This window comes from Myotis brandtii, unplaced genomic scaffold, assembly GCF_000412655.1.
Source record: "Myotis brandtii unplaced genomic scaffold, ASM41265v1 scaffold36, whole genome shotgun sequence".
NCBI classification, from domain to species: Eukaryota; Metazoa; Chordata; class Mammalia; order Chiroptera; family Vespertilionidae; genus Myotis; species Myotis brandtii.
Genome location: NW_005363836.1, coordinates 6,970,265 through 6,995,384, shown reverse-complemented (window position 1 = coordinate 6,995,384; position 25,120 = coordinate 6,970,265). Strand labels below are relative to the sequence as shown.

General features: G+C 40.6%; 1 protein-coding gene across 2 annotated transcripts in view; it reads left to right on the top strand.

The window, feature by feature from the left end:
- Positions 1-15,645: 15,645 nt before the first annotated feature.
- Positions 15,646-25,120, top strand: part of USP33 (ubiquitin specific peptidase 33) — a 41,546-nt gene continuing 32,071 nt past the window's right edge. For both annotated transcript variants that reach the window (XM_014544365.1, XM_005871932.2), the window contains exons 1-5: positions 15,646-15,773; positions 15,959-16,012; positions 16,610-16,672; positions 17,754-17,906; positions 20,759-20,861. In XM_014544365.1, coding sequence (XP_014399851.1) covers positions 15,693-15,773; positions 15,959-16,012; positions 16,610-16,672; positions 17,754-17,906; positions 20,759-20,861 — 454 coding nt within the window. In that variant the 5' untranslated portion in view covers positions 15,646-15,692. The remainder of the gene's footprint in view (positions 15,774-15,958; positions 16,013-16,609; positions 16,673-17,753; positions 17,907-20,758; positions 20,862-25,120) is intronic.

The following is a 25,120-nucleotide window of genomic DNA, read 5'->3' as shown; positions in this document are numbered from 1 at the left end:
ACCAAGGTACATACCGTTGACCAGAATCGAACCTGGGACCCTTCAGTCCGCAGGCCGACGCTCTATCCGCTGAGCCAAACTGGTTAGGGCAATAAAGATATATTTAAAAATATTTTTTTAAAGAGATATGTTTCTAAGAAGAAGAAGATTAGTACTAAATTTCTATTTCTGTGTTATGGTTTGAATGAAAATTAAGAATGATTAGGGGAAGATCAGTGAACTCTGAGATCAGTGTGGAGATTTGAAGGAGTTTGTTTGCCAGAATATTTGTTTAATGAGCAAGAAACAGCCCTGGCCAGTATGGGTCAGTGGATAGAGCATAGGGCCCACAGAAGGGTCTTGGTATTTGATGCCTGATCAAGGGCATGTACCTGGGTGGCAGGTTTGATCCCCGGTCCTGGTTGGGGCCTGTGCAGGAGGCAATCAATCGATATATATCTCTCACATCAATATTTCTCCTCCCCCTTCCTCGTCCTTCTCCCTTCTTCCCCCTTCCCCCTTCCATCATCCCCCTTCTCCTTCCCCTCTATCCACTTTTTCTAAAAAAATCCATGGGAAAAAAATATCCTCAGGTGTGGATTAACAAATAAAAAACAAGGAACAGCCCTAACCGGTTTGGCTCAGTGGATAGAGCGTCAGACTGCGGACTCAAGGGTCCCAGGTTCGATTCCGGGCAAGGGCATGTACCTTGGTTGCGGGCACATCCCCAGTAGGGAGTGTGCAGGAGGCAGCTGATCGATGTTTCTCTCTCATCGATGTTTCTAACTCTCTATCCCTCTCCCTTCCTCTCTGTAAAAAATCAAGAAAATATATTTAAAAAACAAAAAAAACCAAGAAACAGTTTTTTAAGTGATCATCAGTAGATTTCGTAGATTAAAAGCCTTCATGAACAGTACTATGGTTTGATTTAGAATGAAATAAACTTTGCAGTGCTCAGTAATTAAGCATTGACATGCCCAGGTCTACTAGGGCTGTGCAGGAGGCAGCTGATCAATGATTTTCTCTCATCATTGATGTTTCTATTTCCCTCTCCCTTCCTCTCTGAAATCAATAAAAATATATTTAAAAATATAAAATGAAATAAACTTTTCTGCTTGTTATTGTGCTCTTTTTACTGATTTTGGTCATTCTTTTGGGCTTGCTATTTTGGGTAGCAAATTTTTCTATGATAAAAGAAAAAAATTAGCCATAAGCTTTTTATAGTAGTAGTATTGACTTTTTGCACTTAAAACAATTCTACAGCCTAATATTTAAAACAGTACTCTTGGATGAGCCACATTAGTTATAGTGATGGAACAGTAGTGGTTGAAACTACTGATAGACAAATTAGTTTTTCTGTAGTAATGAGAATCTTAGAATTGACATTTTAATCCAAAAGGCTGTCCTTTGAAATACTGCCTCTGACAGTTGGTTATCTAATCTCTGTGTGTTAAAGTGATGAGGAACATCCCACTTCCCAAGGCTTAACCTTTCATTTTTGTATAGCTCTTAATTATTGAAAATCTTCATCATTAATTGGATTTGTTATTTCTAACTTTTTTAAGTTAAGTAAAAAAGAAGGGATCCCTCTTACTTTGGTCATTATGTCCAAATAATTGGCATCAAATTCTCCCAATTAATTGCCTTTTGCTGTCTAAGCATCCATACTTTAAATTATTCCTCATAATAGTACACACACACACACACACACACACACACACACACACACACACTAGAGGCCCAGTGCACGAATTTGTGCATGGGTGGGGTCTGGTCAGCCTGGCCCCAACTGGGGCAGATCAGGGCTGGGCCTGTCAGGAGGAGGAGGTGGCAGGAGGTTGGCTGGCCAGCCTGCCCTGATCAGGGCTCAATCAGGGCTGGGCCCGCTGGGGGAGGGGTCACCCCCTATTGGGGGCCAGTGGCCTGGGGGAGGGGCCATGGGTGGTTGGCTGGCTGGCCCCACCCCCTATTGGGTGGAGGGTGTGATAAGGGGTAGGGCCAGCAGGGGGAGGGGTTGTGAGGGTGGCCTGCTGGCCCCACCCCCTGATCGGCTGGTTCGCTGCCTACAGTGGGCGTCATAGCGACCAGTTGTTATTTTGTTACGGTTGCTGGCTTTTTATATATATACTAGAGGCCTGGTGCATGAAAATTCATGCACTGAAGGGGGGGTCCCTCAGCCTGGCCTGCCCCCTCTCACAGTCTGGGAGCCCTCAGGGGTGGGAGGTGACCTGGCGATCAGGGGAAGGCGACGCCCCATCACACCTCTACTTCTGCCACTGCTGGCAGCGCAAGCCTCGGCTGGCCCTGGTTACCTGAGCCTCAGTCTGGCCCTAGGCGGCTGGGCAGCTGCTATCCGACGCTTGCCTGCGCCTTGGGCCGGCCCTGGTCAGCTGGACAGCCACCATCTGAGGCTTGCCTATGCCTCGGGCCGGACCTTTGCGGCTGGGGGTCTGAGGGGACTGGGAGACTCCGGAGGCAGGCGCGTGGCAGGGCTGAGGAGACTGGGTGCCGCCATCTTGTGGCCGTGGCAGTCAATTAGCATATTCCCTCCTTATTGGCTGTGGGCACCGCCATCTTTGTGATGGTGTGAGGGTCAATTAGCATATTCCCGCTTTATTAGATATGATATAGATAGATAGATATATTCCCCCCACCCTCCAAAAAACTCCATGAGATAGATGTTTGTAATTTTCTCAGTTTTATAGACGAGGAAATTGAGACTCTGAGAAGTAACTTAAACCTCGTCACAAACCTGTTATAGTGGAGCTTGGCTTTGAATGCCAGTATCCTTGCTTTAGAAACTTTACCCTTAGCTACAGTGTTGTTTTATGTAGCTTTCAAATTATTTATTTTAAGACTTTATATGGAAGGCATTCTTATTCTTTTAGTATTCTTCATAAATAAAATATTTCAGATAATCTATTTATGAGTACAATAAGACTGGCTACTTTTAAATTCTGTAACATACTGTTCTCTTGAAAAATTGACTAAGAGTTGCACTGTTAGAGTTTTCTAGTGTCTAGAGCAGCCGTGGGCAAACTACGGCCCGCGGGCCGGATCAGGCCCGTTTGAAATGAAAAAAACTAAAAAAAAAAAAAAAAGACCGTACCCTTTTATGTAATGATGTTTAATTTGAATTTATATTAGTTCACACAAACACTCCATCCATGCTTTTGTTCCGGCCTTCCGGTCCAGTTTAAGAACCCATTGTGGCCCTCGAGTCAAAAAGTTTGCCCACCCCTGGTCTAGAGTCTACCTGAAACCCTTATTTTTGGCCTCACCTTCAGACAGTAGATGCTTTGAACCCCAATATAACATATTACATTCATCCTTGTTAATTTTAGCTGTTTACTAGTTTATTTTTTAAAGACTTATTTTTTAAATAATTTTTTAATTAGATTTCACTAGCCTGCATTCTGTTTCTTTATCTAGATTTTTGTTAAAAATCTTGAACAGGTTTGGCTGATGTGGCTCAATGTTGAGCATTGACCCATGAACCAGGAGGTCACGGTTTGATTCCAGTCAAGGCACATGCCTCATTTGTGGCTCAATCCCCAGTAGGGGGTGTGTAAGAGGCAGCCAATCAATGATTCTCTCTTATCATTGATGTTTCTCTCTTCCCTCTGAAATCAACAAAAATATATTTAAAAAATATTGAACATTTTTGCCACTTGTAAGTACAGGCATCATTCTTAATTCATACTAATCTTCTATGTAACTATTAAATTAGCTACCATTTCTCCTGACAATTTTTTTCTCACAATTGCTTGAACCTCTTTTTTTTTTTTTAATATATTTTATTGATTTTTTTACAGAGAGGAAGGGAGAGAGATAGAGAGTCAGAAACATCGATGAGAGAGAAACATCGATCAGCTGCCTCCTGCACATCTCCCACTGGGGATGTGCCCGCAACCAAGGTACATGCCCTTGACCGGAATCGAACCTGGGACCTTTCAGTCCGCAGGCCAACGCTCCATCCACTGAGCCAAACCGGTTTCGGCTTTGAACCTCTTTTTTTATACTAAGTATTTTATTTATATACTGTTGTCAGTGTATATAGAAAGCAAAGAGGAGAATATTTCCATTTCATTGGCTAACATTAGTATTTAAAGGAAAATGTATAGTTTAAATACTTTTATTTTAAGCAAATAAAAAATAAGAAAATTCAGAACTCATGTTTAGGGATTAAGAAAATAAAATCAAAACCAAGTAAGACATGTAGATTAAAGATAAAACTATAATTAATGAAATTGGAAACAAAACAAAAATAGTGGAAAGGATAAATCCCAAAGCTGGTTCTTGGCAAAGAACAATGAATTAGATAAACCTCTAAGAGAAGAGAAAAAAAAAAATTGGAGTAAAAATATACAAGTTTAGGAATGAGAAAGTAAACACCTAGATATGAGTGATTAATAGGATTTTTATGCAAATCTTGTTGAGAATATTACATGCAATGCTATGATGCCAAAATTGAAAATCAAGAGGAAAGATGATTTTATAGCAAAATATAAATTAGTGGAATTGACCCAATAAGTGAAAAACTTGAACCAACTTATTCCTACTAAAGAATCAAAGAGATGATTGAAGATCTGTTCTTTTTTTTTTTTCTTTATTGATTACGGTATTACATATGTGCCCTTATCCCCCCCATTACCCACCTCCTCCCCCCTCATGTCCTCGCTGGTGTCTGTGTATATTGGTTATGCTTATATGCATGCATACGAGTCCTTTGGTTGATCTCTCCTCCCTACCCCCACCCTCTCCTGCCTTCCCTCTGAGGTTTGACGGTCTGATCAATGCTTCTCTATCTCTGGATCTGTTTTTGTTCATCAGTTTCTGTTGTTCATTATATTCCACAAATGAGTGAGATCATTTGATATTTATCTTTCTCCAACTGACTTATTTTGCTTAGCATAATGCTCTCCAGGCCCATCCATGCTGATCTGTTCTTGAAAGAGGCAGCTGAGCAGATGGTTTCACAGCTGTTTCATTTAATTTATAAAGAACAGTAAAGGCCTGGTACACGGATTCGTGCACCAGTGAGGTCCCTCAGCCTGGCCTGCAGGGATTGGGCCAAAACTGGCTCTCCAACATCTCCTGAGGGGTCCTGGATTGCAAGAGGGCACAGGCCAGGCCAAGGGACCCCACCGGTGCACGATCGGGGCAGGGGAGGGACCACACGAGGGCTGCAGGACGCATCCGGCCCGTCTCGTCCAGTCCTGATCGGCCAGACCCCACCAGCAAGCTAACCTACTGGTCAGAGCATCTGCCCCTTGGTGGTCAGTGCACATCATAGCGATTGGTCAAACGGTCGGACACTTAGCATATTATTCTTTTATTATATAGGATAATGTAATGTAGAAAAAAACCCTATTCTGTGGTATAGAACATGCAGAGCTACTCAGTACATTCTGTCAAGCATACATAATTTTATCCCTGATAAAAGGGTTTTTCAAAAAGGTTAATCCCACTTATGTATAGAAATACAAAATTTCTAAATGTAGTATTAGGCAATAGAATCTAGATATGAAGCATTAGACTAATAGTACGTTTGACCCAATATTATACCAATGCAAGGATCATTAGTATAAAATCTGTTAATACAATAGATTATGTCAACAAATGAAGCAAGGAATAATAGTAAGCGATTTGTAGCTGCTGAGTAGACATTTGGTAAAGTTCGTTACGATAATTTCTAATTTAAAAAACTAGGTAAATTAAGAATAGAAGGAAATGCTCAGCTGGCATGGCTCAGTGGTTGAGCATCTATCTATGAACCTGGAGGTCACAGTTTGATTCCCAGTAAGGGCACATGCCCAGGTTGTGGGCTCAACCCCCAGTAGGTGATCAGTGATTCTTTCTCATCATTGATCTTTCTCCCTTCCTCTCTGAAATCAATACAAATAGATATATTCCATATACCTACATATGGAATAGTAGAAAATTATAGCAGATGTCCTTAATGGCAAAATTACTAAAACAAAGACCCAAACATGGGTGCTTTTGACCACTTTTATATTGAAAATAGCTTTAGAAGTTCTAGGAAATGCATTAAAACAGTATGATTATTGTTATTAATATTAGAGAATAGGAGGTAAAATGATCATGTTTTTCATGTATTCAGAAAATAGCCAAGGGAACTGTGAAAAGGAATAGTGAAGATTTTATGGTTATAAAAATATTCTATATAAACTTTATAATCAGATCAATATGGTATTGTCATAGATTAGTAGAGCAAAATGGAGCATACAGAAATATATTATGTTCAAATTTAATAAAGGGTAAAGATAGTATTACCGTTCAGTGGGAAATGAGTAGATTATGTGATAAGTGGTGCTGGTACAATTGTCTGCCCATCTGGAAGAAAATTGGGTTTCTGTCTTAAGACAAACTCCAGATGGATTAAAGCCTTGTAAAAAAGTATTTAAGTTTATTCTACAGCTTTAGCTAAATAAAAGATTAGAAATTCAGAGCCATTATAAAATAAGAGATGTGTTTGATTTTATAAAAATGAAAACATTTAATGATAAAGGACACTGTAAGAAAGTTAATAGCAGTATTGGCACTAAAACAGACATATAGACTAATGGAATAGCATAGAGAGCCCAGAAATAACCCCTGCATAAGGTGGGGCTAAAGTAGGTTTACAGTTGTGAGTACATGAAGCACAGAGTTTATTTTTGTATTATTATTTATTAATTATTATATTCCATACAAACAACTATAAACCTACTTTTGCCCCACCCTGTATATAGTCAAATGTTTTTTGATAGGAGTGCCAAGACCATTTAAAGGGAAGGGGCAGTCTTTTCAACAAAGGGTATTGGGCAAACTGTATAGCCACATGCAAAAATATAAAGTTGGACCCTTACCTTACACCAAATAAAAAAATTGACTCAGTGAGTCAAAGGCCTAACTGTAAGAACTAAAACTCTTAGAAGAAAATATATGGTGAAAAGTTTGTGACATTGATATTTGACAGTGATTTCTTGGATATAACACCAAAAGCACAGAAACTAAATAGATAAATTGGACTATATCAAATTAAAAACAATTCTTTATGAAAGAACACAATCAATGGAATGAAAAGCAACCTATGGAATGGGAGAAAATATTTGCAAATCATGTACGATAAGGAATTAAATATACAGAATATATAAAGGACTTCTACAACTCAACAATAAAAATGCAAACAGTCCCATTAAAAGACAGCAAGGACTTGGATATTCATTTCTTAAAAGAAGGTATTTAAATAAATGGCTAACAAACACATGAAAAGATGTTCAGTATTATTGATCATTAGGAAAAAGAAAATTGAAACCACAGTGAGATACCACCTTATACCCATTAGGATGACTCTTATCAGGAAACCAAAAAAATAACACAAAAATAAGTGTTGGTGAAGATGCTAAGTAATTGGAACCCTTATATACTGAAGTGGGAATGTGAAATGGTGCAGTTGTATGGCTAGCAGTATGTATGTACATGTATAGTATGACGATTCCTCAAAAAATTAAAAATGGAATTACCGCCCTACCGGTGTGGCTGAGTGTCGACCTATGAACCAGGAGGTCATGGTTCAGTTCTCCGTTAGGTCACATGCCCGGGTTGTGGGCTCAATCCCCAGTGGTGGGCATGCAGGAGGCAACCAATTGATGATTCTCTCTCATCATTGATGTTTTTATCTCTCCTTCTCCTTTCCTCTCTGAAATCAATAAAAATATATTTAAAAAAAAATGAAATTACCATTCGTGGGCTGATGCTCCAACCACTGAGACAAACCATCCAGGACTACAGGAATGTTTTTAATGGAAGATATGGAAACAAAATGAAGATTCATTGTGAAAAAGTTGACATAGATGGATGTCAAAGTAGTATTGACCAAAAGGCCATATATGTCTCTGTACATTTATTTGTATATGATTTTACAAGAATGGAAAAATATTGAAGCAACATACAGATTTTATAGTGCAGATATGTTGGTATTAAATTCTGTCGGTTTTGTATGTCTAAAGAAGTCTTTATTTTTGTCTTTGTTTTTGAAAGATGTTTCCTAGATATGGAAATTAAATAAGTTGACAGTGTTTTTTCAGTTCTGTTGCTCCATTGTCTTCTGGTTTGCATTGTTTCTAATATACATTATGGGTCTGTCTTGGCTGCTTTGAAGATGTAGTTTTTATAACTGGTTTTAAGCAACTTGTTTTTGATGTGCCATGGTACAATATATTCATGTCTTATGCTTCAAGTTTGTTGTGTTGCATCAATCTGTACATTTTTAATTTTCATCAAATTTGGACTTTTCCATCCAGCTAATGATCTTATTCTCTCAGTCTTTCTGTTTCAATTTGAATAGTTTCGTTTGCTATGTCAAGTTCATTATTCTTTGCCTTGTCTAATCTGCTGTTAATCTCATCCATATGATTTTCACCTCAGACACTGTTTCTTTTTAAACATCTAGAAACTTGATTTGGGCTTTTAAAAAATAATCTTCCCTGTCTTTCCTTAGCATGTGCTTCCTTTATTCTGTCATCTGTTATTTCTGGGTTTCTTTTTCCACTCCTCACTGTGGGTCAGTTTTTCCTTCTTTGTATGTCTTAGAATTTTTGATTGGATGTCAGACATTGTCATTTTTACCTATTCAGGTGCTAGGTTTTTTCATTCCCTTAAATATCTTTCAGCATTGTTTTGGAAACAGTTATGTTTCTTAGAAACAGTTTGATACTATAATACTTGCTTTGAGCCTTTTTAAGGCAGAGCTTTCTAAGTGCTCTGTTTTATTTACTGTATGTTATGAAGTCTTTCAACTCTGGCTAATGGGAACACAAACTTGTGTTGGCTTTGAGAATTGTTCTACCTATTCCTTTCTAGTAGTTCTTTCTCCTGCTTAGGGTAGTTTAATCACATGCACATGCTCATCTACTCAGATGAAGACAATGGTATCTCTCTATAAATCTTGTGAGTTCACTCACTCTCTGTTTAGTTCTTTCCTCTCTGTTACTTGGCTGTGATTTTTAGCAACCTTGGCCTCACTGAATTTTCAACTTCTGTACCTGTACTGTGGCCTAGAAATTTTCTCCAACCAGTAAGCTGGGACAGTCACCTTGTTTTTATCATCTGAGGGATCAGTGTCCTACACTGCCTATTATAGTGCAATACCTGAAAACCATTGTTTTATGTATCTTGTCTGGCTTTTTAGTTATTTAATGTGAGAAAGTAAATCTGCTCCTTGTTACTCCATCATGGCTGGCAGTGGAATTAATTATCTAAGAGGTAAGAGATACCTAACCACAAAAGGAAGTGAGAGGTGGGTGGGAAAGGTTGCCAAACCCTCCCCCCAAACATTAAGAAATGAAAAATATTAGCAGTTATTTTAAGTTTAACTTCATGCTCTAAATGTTTGGGTCATGGCTTATTTAATACTAGAGGCCCGTTGCAGGAAGATTCCTGCAAGAATAGGGCTTCCTGAGGCCTGAGCGAAGCAGTGGAGAAGGGTTGAGCATTGACCCATGAACCAGGAGGTCACAGTTTGATTCCAGTCAAGGCACATGCCTCGTTTGTGGCTCAATCCCCAGTAGGGGGTGTGTAAGAGGCAGCCAATCAATGATTCTCTCTCATCATTGATGTTTCTCTCTTCCCTCTGAAATCAACAAAAATATATTTAAAAAATATATTTTATTTTTTAATAAAAAGAAAACCACTGAGACAAACCATCCAGGACTAAGAATTACCATCCCGTCTCCACCGCCTCGCTCCCTCCCATCTCCGCTGCTGTCCCGCCCAGCCACCCTGGGTCGCACATGGGAGGGCCAGATGGCGCAGGCCAGGCGGCGGATGGCGCTGTCCTGCCCTGCTTGCAGTATGCAAGTTAACGGCCATCTTTTTTGGGTTAATTTGCATACTCGTCTGATTGGCTGATGGGTGTAGCAAAGGTACAGTCAATTAGCATCTTTGTCTTTTATTAGTGTAGATGGTGATGGTAGTGGTGGTGATGATAATGATGAAATGGTGGTAATGATAATAACGGTGATGGTGACAATGATGTTGATGATAGTGACAATAATGGTGATGGTGATGATAAAGATGGTGACAGTGATGATCAAAAGATAACAGATAATATCTGACATTACTGAGTATTGAATATGGACAAAGTGATATGTTCAGAATCTAGTATTATTTAATATCCTTTTAACAACTTTCTATCATTATAGGCAAGAAAGGCATGGGAACCTTTTATTTATCACTCTAAATCCTGTTGCTTAGTTTTAAAAGTAAATATATTATACACTCTTGTGTGTAATATGAATTTGAACATTGTTTATTTCTGTTGACTTCAGTATTAAGTAAACCTGCTGTATTGAGCAACTGTGTCTTCCTCCTTTGTGCTCCTTAGTATCCACTGTAGTGACTTGCTCATGGTAGGTCTATAGGAAATATGTGGCTCTCCCAGGAAACAAAGGAATGAAGTATGATGTATGGAAATCCTCCTTTCCTTCCCATTCTAAACTTTAATGACTGTCTGATTCTACCCAGTACAAATGTATGGCATCTGTGTCAGCACTCCTCACTCCCTCATCCATGGCAGACATTACTAAATGATAATAGCACCCATTCTTTCTGAGCTCAAGACAGCCTCAGAGTCCTTACAACAAAACACCCCAGGAAGTTGCTACCATATCAGTTGGAGTTGTCTTGGGATTCTAGGATGAAATTCAAGGAAATTAAGTCCCTATCAGTGGTTCTCAACTTTCTGGCCCTTTAAATACAGTTCCTCATGTTGTGACCCAACCATAAAATTATTTTCGTTGCAGTCATGGGCACCCCCTCCCTTTTATGTCCAAGCTGATGGGGTCCCCGGAGCAGGCAGGGGTTGTGTTCCATGACCCTTTTCCCCACATCTGGTCCAACACTGACTTAGAACATGGCTTCTCCTTCCCCTCTCCACTGCAGCTGCTGGCCCTGCCCTCATGTCCTTCACTCTCAACTTTACCATCACCAACCTGAACTACACAGAGGATATGCAGCCAGGCTCTGCGAAGTTCAACTCCACAGAGTCAATTCTACAATATCTGGTGAGAGCCTCCCGCTACCCACTTTTCTTTCTAATTTCCACTCCACCCCTCCTTGCTACAATTTCAGAGTATATAGAGGGCTAGGGAGGCAGGCAGTTCCATGTTCAAAACTTGGAACTGCCACAGACAAGTGATGTGACTTTGGAGTAGTGATTAGTCTTTGTGGTATTGTTTCCTCATCTGTGAAACTGAGACAGCAAATCATTTATCACAAAGGGTCCTTTTGAGAATTAAATGTGGTATGAGAAGATTAGGGAACTGTTGTGTGTTTTTTAAAAACATTGTGTTTTAAACGATGATTATTTTTATTTTTTATTCATCTACTCCTTCCTTCTCAGCTTGAGCCCTTGTTCACCAACAGCAGCATTGGCTCACTCTACACTGGCTGCAGACTGACTACACTAAGGTGAGACCCCATCTTTGTCTTGCCTTCATAGGTGGGGTAAGGTGTGGGCTGGTTGGGCTGGCCAGGGCCTTAGTAAGCTCAGTCTACCAGTGGTTCTCAACCTTCCTAATGCCGCAACCCTTTAATACAGTTCCTCATGTTGTGGTGATCCCCAACCATAAAATTATTTTCATTGCTACTTCATAACTGTAATTTTGCTACTGTTATGAATCGTAATGTAAATATCTGATATGCAGGATGTATTTTCAGGGGTCGCGACCCACAGGTTGAGAACCACTGAATTTTAGATTGAAACAAACCCAGCCTCTGAGCTTTCAAATCAGAGCATCTAACATTCATGGAACCCTCATTACTTTATGTGCCCGGTCATGTGCTATGTTCCTGAGGAGGAAGAGCAAGGAGCTTATTTTGGTTATAAAAGAGACAGTTCGGCATGATGTGATGATCATTATGGGGTGTGCCCAGGAAAACATGGATACACACAGGAAGGCACTCTGCTCACCTTCTAGAAGAGGTGATGTCTGAGGATGGACTGGAAAATGAGTTCCATCAGGCAAATCAGTGGAGAAGGGGGTTTCAGGAGCAAAGTGAGGAAACATGAACAGCATTCTCGGAGACCCAGTCACAGTCCTGCCTGATGAATGCAGGCCTCTGTAGGCAGTTTGCAGCTGTTATATGGTAGAGCATCAGGGATGAAGTTGGAGGATAAAGGCAGGGCCACATCACAAAAGGCCTCCTGTAGTAAATGAACGTGCTGTAGGTAAAGGGGAGATGCTGAGGTTTTTCAGTAAAGAGTGACAAGACCAGGTTTGATGTTTAGAAAGTTTACTCTGGCAAAATAGATTTCAAGGGAGGGGTGTTGGGCAGGGAGGTCCCAGGGACAGTGCACTCAAGGCCCTGCTCTGTGTGTGACAGGGTAGAGCCATAACCTCTCCATCAGCCCTGCCCCGAGTGTGACAGTGGTGGCGCCCCAACCCCCCTGATGGGCCCTGCTCTGTGAGTGACAGGGGGCAGCGCCCCAACCCCCTGATCGCTGCTGCTCTGTGCGTGACAGGGGGTGGCACCGCAACCTCCCCATCGACCCTGCCTTGAGTGTGACAGGGGGCGGGGCCCCAACCCAATCGGCCCCCCCTCCCCCCGCCCCCCGAGAGCACAAATTTTTGTGCACCGGGCCTCTAGTATATATATATAGAGGAAGTATGCAGATTAGGCCAGGATGCCGTAATGGGTCACAACTGGACAGTGGGAGGTTGCACACGCAGGTGAGGCCTGGAATGGAGACAGAGACAGAGACGGGCCAGTTAGCTGCGGTGCCCCGGCTCGAGCAGGTCCCCCAGAGCCGGAGCGAACACGGACAGGAACACAGGGGCTGGCCCGCAGTCTCTGCGGCCAAGCTCAGGCCTGGAGAGGAGACGGTGGGCCCACCTCCTGCGGAATCAGTACACGGCGCCCTCCCGGCTCCCGTGGGCGCTGGCGCTTGCTTCTGCCTCCCGCAGAAGCCGCATGGCTCCCGTGGAAGCAGTGTGGCTCCCAGCGGTGCACTGCGGTTCCTGCCGGCTCCCGCGGAAGCGGCGGGCAGCCTACTGCGTGCGATATCACGCGATGGGCTACTAGTAGTATTATAAAATTAAAACACACATGCAATTGGCACTAGCAAGAGCTTTATTTGTATCGCGCATGCACGAGTCAATGTTTATTTTTAAATTGCCAGTGCACATCATATGTACCTGCTGGTCTGTAAGTTGGACAGTCGATGTGTAAATCTCGATGTGGTTCATGTTGAATGTCAACAAAAACAACTAAATTCAGGATCGACAATGACAGATCGAAGCACACATGCGATTGGTAGCAGCAAGAGCTTTACAAGTATCGCACAAGTGCAAATCAACGTTTATTTTTAAATTGCCAGTGCGCATCATTTTACCGATCGGTCAGATCAGCGGTTCTCAACCTGTGGGTCGCGACCCCTCTGGCGGTCGAACGACCCTTTCACAGGGGTCACCTAAGACCATCCTGCATATCAGATATTTACATTACGATTCATAACAGTAGCAACATTACAGTTACGAAGTAGCAATGAAAATAATTTTATGGTTGGGTCACAACATGAGGAACTGTATTTAAAGGGCCAGAAGGTTGAGAACCACTGGGTCAGATGGTCGGACGGACGGTTGGTCGATCATTTAGCCTTTTTACATATATATATATATATGTAATGTTTAGAAATAATGATTTATTTTCTATTAACCCCAGAGTGATGATTCCTATTGTATTTTGTAGGTAACAGTATAATATTGGACTCATTATTTGATTTGATTTGATCAAACCTTTTTGTTTAATGTTTTTACTAATGTATTAATATTTATAACCTTTATTCTTTCCTGGTAAGTTAATTTTCCCCTGGTATTCTCAAACCCCAAAGATGAACTAATGACATGAAAAGCCCTATTATTAAGAATTTATAGCCCAAAGAAGATGGAGAAATACTGAGTTAGATTTGAGAATTATTTGGAAATCACTCTGTATATCCACTTAACTCTATAATTTATAAAATTTGTAGTGGAGATAGATAAAATTTAGTGACCTTCCAGTATTCTGATCATTCTTTTCTCATAAGTTATTATGATGTCTTGGAGAAATTAAGTGGATTGGTATTGCAGAACACTTTGCCTTCTGTTCATTTTAATGAAATTGAGGAAACTTTTGAAAAATATTGGGAAAATTATAATTAATTGGGGAAACTATCTCAGTCTTAAACTGGTGGTCTCATGGGGAGAGAAGTATCAGACCTTATTGGTCATATTAAAGAAACACTGTATAAAGAGGTGATGCAGAGAGCCCAATAAAATTTTATGAATATACTAGAGACCCAGCGCACGAAATTGTGTGTGGCTAGGGTCCCTAGGCCTAGCCTGCGGTCAGGGCCATCTTCCATCCTCTCGCCAGTCCCCAGTCCCGCCCCACCGCCTCCACCCACCCTGGTTCTCCATTGGCCGAGCGATCAATCTGAGCCTGCAGGCTGGGGGAGGGACAGGTCGGCGTTTTACCAGCTCACCAGTCCCCAGTCCCGCCCCACCACTACCCACCCCAGTTCCCTGTGGTTCCCCACTGGCCATCCAGCGATCAGAGCCTGTGGGCTGGGGGGAGGGACCGAGAGGCGGTCAATGCACCTCATAGCGACTGGTCGATCTGTCATTCCAGTCATTATGCCGTTATCGTCACTTGCCTTTTATTATTTAGGATGTATGTGCAGTACTGTGTATACACACACATACCCACATACACTCACACATGACATATACTACCTCATTAAATCCTTACAGTAACCCCATAAGTTAGGTATGCCATTCTGCTCTTACTGTTATTCTCAGGTTTGACTTCAGAGTCCTTGCTTTTACCCATAAGATATACAGGTGAATTCAAGTCCTAGCTTCACTAAGTGTTAACAGGGTGAACTCAGTCAGGTTTGCCTCTGTAGCCTTAGATGCAAATGAAGATAATGGTACCTACCTCACTCACAGTTGTTGAAAGGGTCATATTATAATGTGGTTCTAACTTGGGGCGATTTTGCCTCCTACAGGACATAATTTTACACTGTGTAGTGATACTGGTTATCAAAGTTTAGAGTGGTGGTGAGAGTGTTCTGGCAGAAATCTTGCTAAACATCAGGACAGCACCCACAACAAATAATTATCTCGTCCAAAGTGTCAATGGTGCTGCGGTTAAGAAACTTTGATATAAAGTGACTATCCTCGTAGATTGCTAGGATATCAGACAATTTCATTTACTAATATATTTTCAGAAGGGGCTACTGCTAGTTTGAAAATAAAGATCTCCATTTGAATTTTCTTTCTTTTCAGTTTCTATTTCAGTATAAGTGTTCATTTTTTTAAAGGATAAAAATATTAAATTGAATAACTTGAAAATTTCCCTTTTATTTATTTGTAAAAAGTAAAATGAGAGGGAGAAAGGGGAAAAAGCTGTAAAAGTAACGGAGAAACAAACAACATGAATCCATGAATATCAATTTTAATAAAATATTTAGTAGAGACATTTTCAGTGTTTAAATTAACTTTATGAAAGTAATCTAGGTATATTTGAAAATATACTCTTGTGCGTTTCTTATTTTATCTTTTATTTTAATATCTTAGCATTTTAAAATTAACTTTTGGTTATTTTTTTCATAGGTATTACCTCATTTGGAAAGCCCCGGGAAACAGGAGAAAATTTATAACAAAATGCCAGGTTTTCGAAATCATTGTTCACATTTGGACTCAGTTGGTGAAATAACGAAAGAAGAGTTAATACAAAAATCTCATGTAAGAAAATTATTTTTTTCCCTTCCTTAAAAAATCATATCACTTTCTCCTTAATGTGTTTTTTGTAAGTTACTATAATACTCTTGTGTTTAGGAGTCCAGATTTTTTACATAAGATATTATTAGTGAATAATATGTTTTGTCTATGTTAATGATAATGTTGTCCATGTGATTTTTGTTTCATAGAGTACTTGTCAGGATTGTAAAGTCAGAGGACCAAATCTTTGGGCGTGCCTGGAGGTATATATATGTTTCTTCTCAATGTTTGATATTATAAAATTTTATATCTGGATAAGGATAACTAGAAGGTATTTTTGACACTTAAAATATTTCATAAATGAACATATTTTTTTAATCCAGCCCCCCCCCCATTTGAGGGTATGTTTTTATTGATTTTAGAGGGAGGGGAAAAGAAATGAATAAATGAATGAATTATACATACATACTTTGATCAGTTGCCTCCCATATGACTGGGGATGGAACCTGCAACTCTTCGGTGCACGGGACAATGCTCCAACCACCTGAGCCCCTGGCCAGAGCAAATGAAATTATTGATGACAAAAATTAAACTTCAAACTTTGGGTTTTAATTTACACCTTTTTCACAGAGTTTTAGTAAATTACTAAAATATTTTATGCTTGTTTTTTATTAGGGGTGACAACTTTGAGCTTAGAAATATTCTGGTTTTAATAACTATGGAAAGTCAGTTGATCATTAAGTTAAAAAACATGATAAAAATGATCAAAATTTAATTGTAAATGTAATTGCAATGCTGTTATTGTAATGTGACACTTATTCTAAAATACTTTATTTTCCTTTTTGTATAATTATTTATAGAATAGATGTTCATATGTTGGCTGTGGTGAATCACAAGTAGATCACAGCACCATACATTCTCAGGTATGTATATAGAAAATTTTAATGCGAGGCATTTTTAAAGAAAGCCTGAAGGAGAGGGAAAGCAAATATAACATTATTAATTGAAGTTATAATTTGAAAATTTGCTCCCATTCTAAACTGTAAGTTTCTCGAGAATGAACCGTCTTTTTTCACATTGATATCTCTTCTGCATCAGCTGTTCTTAACTAGGGTTCCTCAACTCAGTCAATTAAGCCCGAATACCCCGAGACCCTCAGGCATCATTGTACTTAATTAATTTACTTTTCTTCTGTGCATCTAGAGCAGCGGTTCTCAACCTGTGGGTCGCGACCCCTTTGGGGGTCAAACGACCCTTTCTTTCACAGGGGTCGCCTAAGACCATCGGAAAACACATATATAATTACATACTGTTTTTGTGATTAATCACTATGCTTTAATTATGTTCAATTTATAACAATGAAATTGGGGGTCACCACAACATGAGGAACTGTATTAAAGGGTCGCAGCATTAGGAAGGTTGAGAACCACTGATCTAGAGTGTTAGTGTTGTGTACCAATCTTGGTAGAAATGAGAAAATAGTTGCTCAAATCATTTTCTATAGGGCATAATTCTCTTACAGAAACCCAGTTGAGGAAGGCTAAGTTCATATATTCACTATTACTTGAGCTGTTTTGTGCTTTAACTAATGTCATGTTTATTCTTTTGCCATTCTGATCTCGTAGAATAAATACTGTGTTATTGTCAATTATTTTCTTGTATTATGCTTACATGTTAACTGCAAAGCAGAGTCTTATACTCAGTATTTTATTTTTATAATGTGTAGTGATTTTATAATGAATGGTGCTGAAAAATGACAATAGAATAACTTCTAGAGTAGACTTAGATATTATTACTATAATATTATTACTATAATAATATTACTATTCAGAATACTTCAGCAGTTTATCGAAAGAATGCTTTTTGGTGTTTGCCTTTAACTCTTCTCTTTGGAGTATGTTGTTACTGATCAAAGTACAGCAGTTTATCTTCTATGCTTTTTTGAAATGTTTTCAACTATACCTAATTCTGGTTCCTCTTCTTTGTCCCCGTGAAATTATACAGGAAACAAAGCATTATTTAACTGTGAACCTTACCACTCTTCGAGTATGGTGTTATGCTTGCAGCAAAGAAGTATTTTTGGATAGGAAATTAGGAACTCAGCCTTCATTGTCTCACATAAGACCGGTTCACCAAACACAAGAAAACAATGTCCAGGTAATAATCTAAATCCATTTAATTATAATATCAAATATTTTCAGATAATTTCAGAATTTGTCATGTAGTTGAAATTGAAAAGAACCCCAACAAACCTGTACTGTGAAAAATATCTGCAATGTGACTCTTTCTCAGTTCAAATACTGAGGCTGGCCTTTGTTCTTTTGTAGAATGTCTGGTTAGGGTGAGACTGAAGCCTATCTCTCTGAAGATGGAAAGCAACCGATGTGTTTTAAAAACTTAAAATAACCAAAAATCTGGTTTAAATAGTGTTATCTTTTTCTAGCAAGTCTGATTCTTGGAGAGGTGGTAGGCCTTCTTTGATAGGGAATAACAAATATTAATTCAGTTCCCTTTTCCTCATTTACTTCCCCTTTTCATCCCCATTTGTATTACTCTCAACATTTACAATTAATTGAAAACCAGATAGAATATATTAAAGCTTAGCATCAATCTTTGGTTACAAAATATGTATAGACTTGCAAAGATTGACCACTTAATTTTGAGAATTTTCCAGTCATAAAAATATAGGAAAAGGGAAATGGAAAATTAAAATAGTTGGCTTCTAACTTACTCTAGTCCAGGGGTGGGCAAACTTTTTGACTCGAGGGCCACAATGGGTTCTTAAACTGGACCGGAGGGCCGGAACAAAAGCATGGATGGAGTGTTTGTGTGAACTAATATAAATTCAAAGTAAACATCATTACATAAAAGGGTACGGTCTTTTTTTTTTTTAGTTTTATTCATTTCAAACGGGCCGGATCCGGCCCGCGGGCCGTAGTTTGCCCACGGCTGCTCTAGTCATCATTTGCTCTATATGGTTTAATTAACAAATTAGTGAGTTTTTTCCACACATGTGTTCTTGTCCTTGATACCAGCTCTCTTAGATTTCTATACTTGTCCTTGATACCAACTCTTTTAGATTTTTTTTGTTGTATCTTTGTATCACATTCTGATAGTAGACATGTATGATAATAAATTTGCTTGCCTCACACTTATAAATTAAGATGATTAGGTTTTGGACAAGGTATACTTGTTGCATTTCTAGATTCATAGTTTTAAATGGCTCTCATTAATAAGTCACCACTATTACTATTTCTCCCATTGATACCTATTTATCACTCAGAAATGTGGTTTTGCCTTCTCTGGAGTGTTCTGATAGTTTGAGAATAAATTTTCTTGAACACTCTTATGTTTTTAACAAAAATTTGATAACTAAAAGTTTAATCACATAAGGAACTGCTAACAGTTTTTACAAGGGCAGTACTCAAAAGGTGCCTGAAAGAATAAGTGCAGATATTTCACAAAGAAGTACAAATAAACACATTGAGAAAATGATCATCACTGACTAAAGAAAAGTAAGTTAAAACAGCTATCAGTTGCCATTTCTGCTAGAAGAGATTACATACTCTTAGTGAATGTTGAATCTGGTTGAATAAATGTACTGATACTTTTCTGATGACTTATAAATAATTCTCTGATGAGTTATATGTAGAGTACATAAAAGACATTACTTTAATTCCATGCAACTTCCTGATGATTCATTATTGAAAAAATTACTAGAGGGGAAAAAAGTTATTTGTACAAATTTTTTAGTGGTATAAAATTTAAAGGCTGTGTGAATAGAGCATTAGTTATAAAATAACAGTATTGGAAACCATTGAAATATCATTAAGATTTTTCAAATAAATTTTTTCTAGGCGGTAAAATGTTGAATGGTTTATTTAAAGACTGCATTTCTCTGTATTTAAATATAACAAAATGAGAATATGGGGCCTACTCAAATGTTCAGTACCTACAGATGCCAGAAAGATAAAGTGGGTCAGTGTAAGGAAATATGCATGCATCATAGAGATGGAATAAAGCTATACATTGGAGAACCAGAGCACATGCTGAGTGCATGCTACTATTCAGTCTCCTTCTGCAACTGAATATACTTTGATATTCTGTTATTATAAGAGAACTTGCCAAATCAGATTTTTATGTGAGCTCTCCCAATTTTTAAAATATTAGCTCAAATTTTGCTTTTTTGTTGTTGTTAAATAGTGTGGGCCAGCATTTGACATTACAGGTCACCAATTGCAACCTCTGAGTTAAGCCAATTCTTGGGAATTAGTATTGGAGTATTTTATTTCTATTTAAAACGAATTATTTCATAAGCAGAAAAGGATAAATAAGTATAATAATTATCAGGAAAGATTGTAGAAGTCTAGAGATAAGTTAGGCTGTTATGATGGAAAAGCTTCTTGTAAAAAACATGAAAAATCTGAAAAGACAATGTAGGATATGTGCACTTAGGTCTTTTAAACTGTAATGTGGCCTTACTGAATTGGAGTGAATTGTGTTCAAGTTCAGAAAAGTCACAGGTGATTTTGTTATTCAAGTACATATGTTAATAAAGGTAGAGTGACATGCTATTCTAGATAGAGATCCTTATTACTTTCAAAATGTAAATGTAAATTTTGTTCTAATTGATAATGTGAATTTTTTAAAATGATACTTTTTAAAATTTTTATAATCTATTTTTATTGATTTCAGAGAGGAAGGAAGAGGGAGAGAGAGATAGAAACATCCATGATGAGAGAGAATCATGGATCGGCTGCTTCCTGCAAGTCCCCCACTGGGGATCGAGCCCACAACCCGGGCATGTGCCCTTGACCGGAATCGAACCTGGGACCTTTCAGTTAACAGGCTGATGCTCTATCCACTGAGCCAAACCAGCTAGGGCAATAATGTGAATTCTTACTTAAAAATAACATTTCCTAAATTTTAGACTGTAGTGGTATATATGAGATAAAATCTAAAAAATTTTAACCTAAGGATTTAAGTCCACTATCTGTTCTGTTATCAAGGATTTTAAAATACCCAGTAACACGACATTAAAAACTCCTCTGGTTGCTGTGTTTGATGATCTGGACATAGAAGTGGAAGAAGAAGATGAACTTAAGGCAAGAGGTAAAATAATTCTTCTGTGTAACCCTCCTCTGTATGGTATTGCCCATCTACATATTTAAAAGCCTAAGCAACTGGTCAACCATTCGACCAGTAGCTATGACGCAGACTGGCCACCAGGGGGCAGATGCTCTGACTGGTAGGTTAACTTGCTGCTGGGGTCTGGCTGATTGGGACTGGGCGAGATGGGCCAGACATGCCCTGGAGCCTTTCGCGGCCCTAATCATGCACCGGTGGGTTCCCAGGTTGTGAGAGGGCGCAGGCCAGGCCAAGGGACTCCACAGGTGCACAAATCCGTGAAAATTTCAAAATTTCACATTATACAGTTGTGAAAAGAACTCTGCAGATGATAATAACAAAAAATAAAAATGCGATACATCACATAAACAAATTGAAAGACAAAAAACCACATGATCATATCAATAGATGCAGAAAAAACTTTCAGGAAAATCCAACAGTTTTTAAAAAATTATTTTTATTGATTTTAGAAAGAGAGGAAGGGAGAGATAGAAACATTGATGAGAGAGAAACATCGATCAGCTGCCTCCTGTAAGCCCCCTACTGGAGATCAAGCCTGCAACCTGGGCATGTGCCCTAACCGAATTGAACTGTGACATGGATTCACGCTTAACCACTGAGTTATACAGGCTGGGCCCAATATCCATTTTTGATAAAAACTCTCAGCAAAGTGGGAATAGAGGGATCATTCCTCAACATAATAAAAACCCTCTATGCCCTAACCGGTTTAGCTCAGTGGAAAGAGTGGTGGCCTGCGGACTGAAGGGTCCCAGGTTCAATTCTGGTCAAGGGCATGTACCTTGGTTGCAGGCACATCCCCAGTAGGGGGTGTGCAGGAGGCAGCTGATCGATATTTCTCTCTAATCAATATTAACATCATACTCAGTGGGCAAAAACTAAAAGCATTTCCCCTAAGAACAGGAACACGATAGGGATGTCTACTCTTACTCAACATAGTACTGAAAGTCTTAGCCACAGCAGTCAGGCAAGAAGAAAAAATAAAAGGCATCCAAATTGAAAAGGAGGAAGTAAAATTATCATTATTTTCTTTCTTTTTTTGTATTTTATTATTTAAATTCTTTATTGCTTAAAATATTACATATGTCTCCTTTTTCCCCCATTGACCTCTCCCTGGCCGTTGACACCCTCCAGCACATGCCCTCACCTCCCTACTATCTGTGTCCAAGAGTTATGCTTATATGCATGCATACAGCCCTTTGGTGGATACCCCTTAACCATCCCCCCAACCCCCCATCTTTCCTTTGAGGTTGGATGGTCTGTTTGATGCTTCTCTGTCTCTGAATCTTCTTTTGTTAATCAGTTTATGTTGTTCATTATATTCCACAAACTAGAGGCCTGGTGCACGAAATTCGTGCATGGGAGGGGGCTCCCTCAGCCCGGCCTGCAACGACGCAAGTGTTCTGCGCCCGGCCTAGCCAGAGGCCAGGTTCACGAATTTCAAACCGATTCATTTGCCAACTCAAAAACCATGGCTATCATCTCAACTGCTATGTGATTTTAATTCTCCTGAGTATTTACATATTTTCTTCTCTCATCCCTCCCAATAATCCTAGAAGAGTTGTGAGAATTTGGGAACTTGGGCAAAGGAGAAAACAACCAAGAAATCTGAAATCTCAGTTCATTACCAAAACCAACAGTGCCTTTTTGTTTGTATTGGCCCAACTCAAATGATCAGATCATGTGAATCATAAAGCACAAAATACAGGTGTCCTTACTGACTGTGAAAAGTCCAAAGTGTAATTAAGTGTGCTCTTTCTTGGTGGCAGTGTCATTTACTCTACTCTTAAACGTTTATGTTTTCTTAAGCCTCTCTCTTTGTCGTACAGGCACACACGGTTGCATCATACTCAGATTCGCTAGCTAGGACTGGGGAGTGTGTGTTTTTCCTACTGGTCCTCAGCGTTAGCTGTCAGATGCACTAATCATTGCTTCCTTGCTGCATCTACCGTAGTGGAACGCAAGCTCCTGGCAAGACAGTGCCCAGAGAGCATTCCTGACAGATGCGTGGTTTGCTTTAGCCAGGCACTCTGCTGGAAAGTTTCCTTTAACCACGAACACCCTCTTTCAATCCCCGGAGCTGGCAAGGCGCAGGCTGACTGGGTCCCCGCTAGAAGGGGAAAGGGGTTTACACTCACTCCGCTAGGCTGCCCGACCTGAGGAACAATCTCTCAGCTAAACTCCTCCAACCCTCTGGACAGGCTGTCCAAAGCTCTCGGGTGCTTAGAGGATGCCGAGGTTCCCTCTCCGCGAAAGGCAGCGCGGGCTCGCCAGGCTGGAAATCTGGGCACTGGAGGTAGACGGGGAGCCAGGGGAGCAGGGGCGCAGGAGGGAGCTAAATTCAGGAGGCAAAAGAAGTGCAGAAAGGAGTGGAGTGCAAGAGAGAGTGGGGGTCTCAGGAGCCACCAGGGATGTGGGTGAGAGCCAGACGCCGTAGGGAGCTTGGGGAAACGGGATGCTGGAACTGGCAGGTGCAGAAAGGGGTGCACTTACAGGGACTGGCAGGCGCCCAGGAGGCGCTGGCTGGGAGATCTGCAGCGGACTCCCCAGAGCCTCTCAGCTAGGTGTGGGGAGTTGGGGCGGGGTAGGGGGAGACAGCTAGGGGTGTGCCTTTGCCTGCGTTGACTGCAGGAGTCTGATGTGAGGCTCTGGAGGTTGGCTTGGGGGAGTGGGAGCAGTGTTGGGTGCCTGGGCGGCGGGCTCAGCACGCTCAGAAACATGCTGAGGTCCCTCTGGCCTGAGGCCCCTCCCCTTCCTCCGCGCGTCCGGGGTGTAGGTGCTGGGCTCGCATTCCCAAGGCAGCGCTGCCAGCATCCCACCCTGGCCACTATGGGCTCCGCCATCTTTGTTGCGGAGTGACGGTTAATTTACATATTAATCTTTTATTAGATAGGATGAGTGAGATCATGTGATACTTATCTTTCTCCAACTGGCTTATTTCGGTTAGTGAATGCTCTCCAGATCCATCCATGCTGTTGTGAATGGTTAGAGTTCTTTCTTTTTTATGGCAGCATAGTATTCCATTGTGTAGATATACCACAGTTTTTTAATCCATTCATCTGCTGATGGACACTTAGGCTGTTTTGAAATCTTAGCTATTGTGCTGCTATGAACATAGGGGTGCATATATCCTTTCTGATTGGTATTTCTGATTTCTTGGGATATATTCCTAGAAGTGGGATTACTGGGTCAAATGGAAATTTCATTTTTAATTTTTTGAGGAAACACCACGGTGGCTGCACCAGTCTGTATTCCTACCAGCAGTGCACAGGGGTACCCTTTTCTCCACATCCTCGCCAGCACTTGTCATTTGTTGATTTGTTGATGATAACCATTCTGACAGGTGTAAGATGGTACCTGATTGTCATTTTGATTTGCATCTCTCGCATGATTAGTGACTTTGAGCATCTATCCTATCTAATAAAAGAGAACCATGGTAATTAGTGTACGACCGCTACCCTTCCCATTGGCTAATCAGGGCGATATGCAAATTAACTGCCAGCCAAGATGGCGGCCGGCAGCCAGGCAGCTGGAAGCGAACATGAGGCTTGCTTGCTTCAGTGAAGGAGGACTCCAACGTTCCCCGCCTGCCTTGCCGGCCTCTCAGCTGGCAGTTTGAAACATTGTAACAAATATAGAAGCTAAACAAAACCCCAGAAACCAGCTTTCAGCCGGCCGGGATCTCAGAGCTGGAGATGATACAGTGTTTCGATTATAGAACCGAAACAAACCAGATACCTGCTTTCAGCAGCAGAGGCCTTGGCCCAGAATAAAAAAAAAAAGAAAAAAAGGAGCGGTTGGGAGCTTCAGTCACCCACCAGCCTGAAAACAGCCCTCAGCCCCTCACCCAGACTGGCCAGGCACCCCAGTGGGGACCCCCACCCTGAAGGGTGTGTGACCAGCTGCAAACAGCCATCATCCCCTCATCCAGGCTGGCCAGGCACCCCAGTGGGGACCCCCACCCTGATCCAGGACACCCTTCAGGGCAAACCAGCCAGCCCCCAGGCCTCTATCCTATATAGTAAAAGGGTAATATGCCTCCCAGCACCGGGATCAGCGGAGCCACGAGGCCTCTTGGCACCAGATCAGCGTGACAGGGGGCAGCGCCCAAACCCCCTGATCGCCCTGCAGCTCTGTGTGTGACAGGGGGCGGGGCCACAACCTCCCTATCCGCCCTACTCTGTTCGTGACAGGGGAAGGCACCCCAACCCCCTGATCAGCCCTGC